At 42.4% G+C, this 8,797-nt stretch overlaps 1 protein-coding gene across 1 annotated transcript; it reads left to right on the forward strand.

Annotated features, from left to right (window-relative positions):
* Positions 1–5,208: 5,208 nt before the first annotated feature.
* LOC121717987 (complement C1q-like protein 2) lies at positions 5,209–6,778 on the forward strand. Its single transcript, XM_042102713.1, has 3 exons — positions 5,209–5,551; positions 5,860–5,991; positions 6,236–6,778. The coding sequence occupies exons 1-3, from the start codon at positions 5,275–5,277 to the stop codon at positions 6,541–6,543; spliced, it is 717 nt and encodes a 238-aa protein (XP_041958647.1). The 5' UTR covers positions 5,209–5,274; the 3' UTR covers positions 6,544–6,778.
* Positions 6,779–8,797: the final 2,019 nt, after the last annotated feature.

Here is an 8,797-nt window from a genome sequence, read left to right on the forward strand (position 1 = left end):
CGCGGGAGCAGTGCAGAGAGCAGCGGCGGCTTGCCTGGAGCATGGGTCACGGCGCAAATTTGAACTATATCGATATATGCGATATGGTCTAATTCCATATCGCATTTTCAAATATATCGATATATCTTTTATATCGATATATCGCCCAGCCCTACCTGTAACAAAGCGTGATAACTTAAAAAAACATAGCTACACAAATGTTATTTTTAACGGCACAAATCAGCACAAACATAGCACAAACGATTGGGACCATTTTGGCGAGTTTTGGACATTGATGGGGGCCCAGTAAACAAAATAAAGTCCTGGCGACGTCCCCCCTGGCAAACGTCACCTTCTCGACATTGTGTAGGGTTCCCTTGACGTCCCACGGACCTGTGTTCGAGTGGTCTAAAAGACGTCCCCCGAGACTTTGAGGAGACATCCTGTAATGGTCACAGCAACTTTAATGCGTGCGACGTTTATATTTCCGCGATTGGTAAAAAAAAAAAAAAACATGTAATGTGATTTCACGGTATGACATCCTGTAGGCTTTATCGCTGTTAGGCGAGAGGTTGTCGGAATATGTACTCGCATTAATGATTTCCCTGACACTTACACAATCAATTTCACTTACCTTATGTTACCTTATGTCATGTATGAAATGACATCCTCCTCATGCTTTACTCTAGTATTGAGTAGACATGGACCTTTATACCGGGCTAGGATGTGCTACTTTCACAACTACGGTGTCTTTTTCTTAATAAACTAATACGACTGTTTAATGGGCATATCCTGTAGCATATCGTTCAAAACATCATCAGAGTAGGCCTTGGCTAGCCTAAGCTAAATGGTTAACTGTAACTGTAAATGGTTCATATTGTTTCAAAATAAAAAAAAACTAATAATAGCCTAAAATGCGTAAATGAATCACAATGCATGCTGGGAAGCAAGACTCAACATGAAATAAAGTAGCCTACATGAAATATAACTAGAATGCATTGACGTTATATCCACTCTAAGGTGTTTTCTTGGACCTGTGATCAAACAGGGACAGCCTAAAAATAGCCTATGTAAGCCTATCTTCCTGGAACATTGCAGATAAAGAAAAATGTGTTTTCTCTAGGCTATGAATGCTCTTTGTAGCCAACTTTAAGCTTTTTAAACTTTTATTCATAAACAGCAAGGCTCTGATAAGGCCAGAGATCTTCTGCTCCTCGTCAGAAATCTCATCGGATATGTGCACTCTTTGCTGTTTCCACAAGGAGCTGCTGTGACATCGGGGACAGATGCGTGACACTATTAAACGCGAACATGCGTCAAATAAATTACAATTACATTTAAACAAGTCATGAAGAAGCAGCATCCTTAATTCTTCTGCAATGTAGATCGTTTTGCTTTACAATTTAAGTAGTCACTTCTGTTGTTAGGCAACCCTAAACAAATGCTACGTGGTCTGTTTTTAACATTTCTTTATTTTATTGCATCGTATTCAGCTCCAAAAGTCCTCGGCTCAGCCCCAATTCAGCCGTGTGTGTGGTTCTGAAAATAAAACAGATAATAAGTAGGCTACGTGACTAGGTTAGATAAACCACTGCCTATTTAGAGCATGTTACGTAATGACAGTTATCTGAAGAAATGCGCATTGTAGGCTAAGCTATACACGGGTTTACCAACAAAACTAGATGCGCGCGCAGCCGTGGGGCAGAAGACGCTTGGTGGCCGTCCACAACTATAAACTTAACCTAAATAGTCGGCTGCTGTAAGCTACAATATTCTTTTGCTCTTTTGCATTATGCTTTCTATGGTGCTTTCTGCCTCTTGGTTGCGCACGCATGTTTTCGTGACATTGCATAGAAATCCATGTATATGAACAGCGGTTAGATAGATAGATACTTTATTCATCCCCAGAGGAAAATTACAGAACGTTACGTTATACGTTAACATTATGACAACTTTTCATTCAGTTTCATTCAGTTATTGAAAACTTTATCAGTTACATACAGAGCCAAAAATGTTACTTACTTTTATCGGTGGCCACTCCAAATGCTGTGTAGTTGATCCTAGCAGACCTCAATGTTGCTACGTAATGACGTGTAACGTGAAGTCGCACATGGATGTGATGTCTCCGTCCTGCAGGCTGTAGCCAGAGCGCTCTCAGCTCTGCTGCCATGTGTGAATAAACAATACGTCCCCTTGATGTCCCCGGTATAATGTTATTGTTAGGTCCTTAGGACGTCTTTGAAATGACCAAATGCAAATGTCATCCGAGGGACCTGACAGCGACGTCCCCAGAAAGTTTTCAGTTTTCTCCGATTGTTGATTCGCTGACTAGGCTATTTTAATCCGGTCCGCGACACCTTCACAGAATACGCTGCTATTTAGACATGAGGCAGACCTACACAAAGTGTGGCCGCCCATTCTTCTCTATTGAAGTACTCGCGAAGTAGCCTCACAGACATCAATCCTCCCTTCCAGTATTACACTGTTGAAGAACGAAGAGCGGGTGGTTTCCTTGTACTCCACTTTCAAGAGCGAATACAACAACGTGTCTAACGGGGCGAGTCTGCTCCTAGAGGTGGGAGACATGGTGGACGTGTACTTGCCAGCCGACCGCAGGGTGCTAGATAACATTCATCACCACACTACTTTCAGGGGACACCTGCTATTCCAGATGTAAGCACTGCCAACCAAAATGCTGTCAATAAGCCATCCGTAGTGCTTCATAGAGATGGCAGGAAATATTACTTATACACTGTATACGACATAGAATACAACCAAAATGCTGTTAATAAGTCATCCGTGCTTCATAGAGATGTCAGGAAAAATTACTTATACACTGTATATGACACAGATCACATATGATAGTCCAGACATCCTTCAAAAAATCCAAATGAATATGTCTTTAGTAAATCATGTTTTGTTTGTGTAAAGATCTTACATGCTGAATTGTTGAGTTAAATGTTAGTCAAATGAGCAATATTTGTTGTTATTGTGTAGAACAATGGCGAATCGGCGTCTGCACCTTCAGTTTGTAATGTTTTGCCTGGTGCGTGAACTCCAACAGTTGTTATTGTGTAGTACACTGAAGGAACATAACGTTGGGTTGTCTCATTTCAGACACATTAAATGTACTGTTTTTGTGATCCCTCTTTCTGTGTTTGTGTGATCTCTGTCAATCAAACCCTGACCAACATACTGTATATTTAATAAGTACATGTTTTGAGTCACTGTTATGTGTATGTTTGTGTTGTGTTGCTTTGCTCTGTTTTGTCCCGTGTCTGTGAGCTGTGCTGCAGGACGTCCTGGCGGTGGAAGCGTTAATTGCCAATTTCGCTGTACTGCCTGCCGTTGGTGATTTGGGTGTGCGGCTGTATGAAGGGGCGCTGTTCCCCATCTCAGAAGCTACGCTCCACCTCGCTTCACTTGCTGCGCTCCATCGCCTGCCACGCTCCGCCCAGCAGGTTTTGCCGTCGTTGCCGGAGTTGCCAGAGTGAGAGGCTGGCATGGCTTTGACCACTTTTTCCACTTTGTTACCTTTGTTTATGTTTATGTTTACTTGTATGATTTCTGAGCTAACACTTTTTTTGTTCTTTTTCTTCTTATTAAATCACTCTTTTGTAAATAAACACTTTCAAATTTGAACGATATTTGACCGTTCGTTCGCCTTTTTGGGGGGTTTCAACCTCAACTCTTTTGTTGTGTGTCTAACCCCTAGACTGGCATGTAACAGTCACCAAAACATTTGTATGCAAAACTCTAGGCTCAACTGGTTGCATGACAACATGACAGGGTAGTAGCTTGACTTAACCGTGCATGTAAACGTACTGATTGACAACCATAAAGCATGTGGAAGTAGGCTCGGTCATGAATTATGTTGCGTTTAGGCACGAAGTGTTCATCAAACTTTGCTACAACTGTCTTGTAGTCTAATTCTGGATGTTCTGCCTCTCCCGCATACACAAAAGATTCATAAATCGACTCTGCGTCCTTCCCCATCGAATACAGAAGGGAGTTAACTTGTACCTAGAAACCTGTCGAAGCGGCGCTTCCACACTGGCCATTCAGCCAGGCTGGGTAAAGTTAAACTGTTTGGGTGGTCCAAACTTTGCCATCTTCGTTAAAAGCTTTGTGGACTAGTGTGACAAACACCATTTGCTAATTCATGTGGGGCAAAACAAAAGAATACGTGCTCCGAACACAGGAAGGAACACAGGAGGTACACAGGAGGTACACAGTCCGTTTCTGTTAGCACAATTGCTACAAACATGCCCCTGTCCCCCTGTCAGTTACTGGGCAACGTGGGCAGAACAGTAGGAAGGCCCAAAATAAATCAATACTAAGTGCTGAGTAGGGGGCTGTGTATGGGGGCTGAACTGAGTGGAGATGTGCTGAGGCTGTGGGGTATGGATGTGCTGTGTGTGACTGGAGAGTACAGAGAGAGAGAGTGAGTGTCTACTTTGGGACTGTGCTTAATGGGACTGGTTGGGAGAGAGTGCTATCTGGGCTATTTATTGGGCTTTTAAAGGGACACCAGGCAACGTTTTTGTGTTAATTAATCATCTTCGTAAGTCGGTATATGGTTAAATGACTCATTACGGGGCGAATGAAGGCTCTCTCGCCCGCCCCTATTGCCTGTAGGAAGAATATCCCACTTGCAAGTTCGGTGTATCCTACCCGCCGACCGAAGCAGGATCAGTTTACAGCACAGAGGCAGGCTAACGAAACGCTAGCGATTGTTGCAAACGTGTGTATAATGGCAGAGCTGGCGAAGAAGCAGCGAAAACCCTTGACGGAAGACGCAAAAAAAAAGGAAAAGAGCTTCAGACCGAGCGAGGGCTCGTACACGTATCGACACGTACTGTACAGATGCTAGGGGGAGCTTCGTAGAGAAAAAGCATCAGGCTTGCCTGGTGTCCCTTTAAGATGATGTGAGTGTAATTTATGGCACGATGGATGGTTGTTAATGTGTGTTCATTCACACAATTTCTGTTTATGATTATATGCGCTCTGTCCTGTGGTGTTTTCCTTTACCCTTATCTGAAACAAATTTCTCCCTTGGGAACGAAACCTAATAAAGTAACCTTGAAGCTTGATCACCATGCATCATGCAACTCCAGAAATGTGCTGGGTTTTCCCCTAAAATGCAACCAGTTCCTAAATTTCAACATCACCTATCAAAAAAGCGCTGAAACAGCACAATGTCTCTACATATAAAGGAGAGCTTGCCCTGATTGGGTAACCCAAACCTAATACAGAGAGCCAGAGTAGGACCAGAGTCATTGTACGCTAAGTAGCATGAAGACATTGAGAGCGATGCTACACCTGCTACTGTCCCTGTGGTGTGGTCTAGTTGTGGTCTCAGGAGAGAGCGGATCAACGCAGGTGGAGGTGGGTGCTACGTCGGCAGACTCCGCCTGTACAACTGACGTCCACGCCACTCTGAGAGAGATGAGCGTCCTGATGGGGGAGCAGCGCGTGGAGCTGCGGCTGGCCAAGGCCCAGATAGAGGCCCTGCAGTCCAGACTGGAGGCCAGTGAGAGCACCGTGGACCAGATGAAGAAGGAGAATCAAGGTAAACAGCTTGTTATGACGATTTAGCTATTATTTTGATACTTTTTCATAAAAAAGTGACTTCAAAGTGACAACAAAACAACATATGGCTCTGACAGTCTGACAGAAAAAAATGCTTGTTCAGTGTGAGTGTGTGTGTGTGTGTGTGTGGAGGGGGGGGGTATATAAATGGACAAAATATTACGTCCACATGAACATTAAAAATGATATCAGAAGGATGTGGCTCAAATGTTATGCTTATTTTGGCTTTAATGTTTTCTAATGACACATTTCTAATACCGATAAATGTTTCACTAAATGTGTTTTCAGATAGGAAAGTGGCATTTTCACTTTCACTTGAAACAACAACAGACAACCACTCCGGTCCATTCACTAGTGGTACAACTCTCATCTTCAAACAAGTCATCAGCAACGTTGGCAACGCATACAACTCCAATACAGGTGAACACCCTAACAGATACAGAATGTCATCAGTGGCAATCGTATGTGAAATTATAGATCAATTAACTGATCCCCATACTTCTTTACAAATAAACCGTGAACAGCGATTTAAGCAGTTTTACCCTGCATCACAACACATTTATAACCAAGTCATAGACGTTTGATTTAAATGAAGATTGCCATTGAACATATCACTTTTAGAATATATTTTCAAGCAGTGTGTGTGCGTGTGTGTGTGTCCCAGGCTTCTTCACCGCCCCCGTGAGAGGTGTGTACGACTTCAGCTTTTCTGCTCTGTCTCGGGGCAGCTCGGTTACCATGGCAGCCGTCTTGCGCAAGAACAAAAAGGCTGTAGTATCAATATATTCCACTTTCAGCAGCCATCACAACAACGCGTCTAACGGGGCGAGTCTGCTCCTAGAGGTGGGAGACGTGGTGGACGTGTACCTACCAGCAAACTGCAGGGTGCTAGATAATGTCAATCACCACACTACTTTCAGGGGACACCTGCTATTCGAGGTGGAAGCATCACCAACCACAACCAGTCAATAAATCATTAGCAGAAGCCAGTGCTATTTACATGACATCGGCCTACAGTACATGCTCTCTCATACTTCCAGATGAATATGTCTTTAGGAAATTATGTTATGGGTAAATATTTGAACACGGAATTGAGCTCATATTTCCTGCAAATTGACAATGTGTTTTGAAATGTGTAGCAAATCTGAGGAAAATAAAGTTGTATCTCTTTATGCTCATTAAACTTTCTTGCACATCTTTCTCTCTCTCTGTGTGTGTGTGTGTGTGTGTGTGTGTTTTGTAACTGTCTTCCTTTTGATGGCCTCTTAGTCATCCCAAATGTCAATGGCAGAGTGTGAGACTTCCCTGTTCACTGCCTCTCTGTGTGACCGCATGCAAAAGGGGACAGCATAAGCCAAATGATTCTGTCAAGGGCCCCCAGAGACCAGTAGCCCTGCTGCTCATGTATAATCATGGATGAATGGTGGGTAGCGTATAGTGGCAAAGGAGCTGGGCCATGAAGTAGCCTAAAAACGATGTTGTGGGTTCAATTCCCCGGCTTCAACTGGTGTTTCCTTGAGCAAGGCACTTAACCCTTAAAGGAGTACCGTCACACCGGTGTGACAGGAATGTTGGGAAATGAACGTTCTAAAGAATATCTGGGTTCATTGAATTCAACATAGAATTTTAGAACCTTCAATTGTTGCGGAACTTAGAACGTTCAAAAACCTACACCTTTAAGGGTTAACCCGGAGTTGCTTTGTAATTTAACTGACATATGTAGATATCTTTGCATAAAAAGTGTCTGCTAAATAAATAAATGTAAATAAACATGCTTAAACCTCCTCTGGTAATACAAGAGATGGCCTGTTTTTAGTTCCCCTGTCAGTTGGAGTCAACTTCCATAATTTCACCAACACACACTATATAATCCTCAAGCATCAACCTCAATATGTTGCATAATACATCTCTAAAATGCAAACGTCTTCTCTCATTTCAACACATTGTGAAACATAAACAAAGCACTGAAACAGCACAATGTCTCTGCATATAAAGGAGAGCTTGCCTTGAGTGGGTAACCCAAACCTAATACAGAGAGCCAGAGTAGGACCAGAGCCGTTGTACGCTAAGTAGCATGAAGACATTGAGAGCGATGCTACACCTGCTGCTGTCCCTGTGGTGTGGTCTAGTGGTGGTCTCAGGAGAGAGCGGATCAACGCAGGTGGAGGAGGGTGCTACGTCGGCAGACTCCACCTGTACAACTCTTCAGAGTCTACGGAGTCTCTTTATCTGTTCCACTGCCATCAATTCAAAAGCAATCACTTATATTGCATTATATATTTTTAATGAATTACCATTACTTTGTAGAAATCTGCTTTCACTTTGACATTAAAGAGGGGATTTTTGTAAATTAGTAAAAAAAAAAAAGCCAAATTAAATTTATCAAGATTCCATTTATGAAGGCAGTAAAAGTGAAAATATCCATGGGGGGCACTGTAGCTTTTTAGCACTGACAGTTCACCAGATCTACTCACAGGTCACATACAGTAGGACGTCCAGCTTTTTTCTGTTTCCCATCAAACTTTTGATTTGATCTAAATGTGTGCATTGATGGTATCAGTAAATATCAGCTGAATGTCCCCAGGGGTCAACTGAAAAAGTGAAGGGGATGGTCCACCTACTCTGTTTACAATTAGATAATAACATTGTCAGCATTAATGCAGAAGGCATGGTAGATTTAGGTCTCTAGTTTGTCATTTCAAATATGCACATTTTATATTAAATGGCTGTGTTTGCATAAGTAGCTGATTTCCTTCCATGTTCAATAGTTGTTCTAAATCTAAACAAATCACTGATTGAGTCTGCAGGGGGAAAAGTGGCTTTTTCAGTGGTGTTTGAAACAACCGAAGGCAAGCACACCGGCCCATTACATTCAACACCGACATAACACTCGTCTTCAAAAAAGTCTACAGCAACGTTGGCAATGGATACAACTCTGAAACAGGTATATATTTATTTGTTATTGACATACAATTTCCATTAACTAATTTCAGGGCATCCAAATTGATGAACTTTAACTAATGCTTTAGCAGGCTAAGAGGTTTTCATAAGTAGGCCTATCATGCCAGAGTCACTGCAAGGTTTGTTTTTATATATCGACAGAATGTACACTCTTTTCACTAAATAGTGTAGGCTACTCTAAACTGTTTCACTCGTGCGCTCCTTTTACTAAATTAAATCTCGAGTTAACAAGTCAACAATTTAGCCTGGTAAATTGAGTGCATAA

The sequence above is a fragment of the Alosa sapidissima genome, chromosome 9 (assembly GCF_018492685.1).
Source record: "Alosa sapidissima isolate fAloSap1 chromosome 9, fAloSap1.pri, whole genome shotgun sequence".
In the NCBI taxonomy this organism is placed as follows: domain Eukaryota; kingdom Metazoa; phylum Chordata; class Actinopteri; order Clupeiformes; family Clupeidae; genus Alosa; species Alosa sapidissima.

Coding starts and splice junctions, on each gene's coding strand:
- LOC121717987 (XM_042102713.1), top strand. CDS start 5,275: ATGAAGACATTGAGAGCGATGCTACACCTGCTACTGTCCCTGTGGTGT. Junction 5,552..5,859: donor GATGAAGAAGGAGAATCAAG/GTAAACAGCTTG, acceptor ATGTGTTTTCAG/ATAGGAAAGTGGCATTTTCA. Junction 5,992..6,235: donor CGCATACAACTCCAATACAG/GTGAACACCCTA, acceptor TGTGTGTCCCAG/GCTTCTTCACCGCCCCCGTG.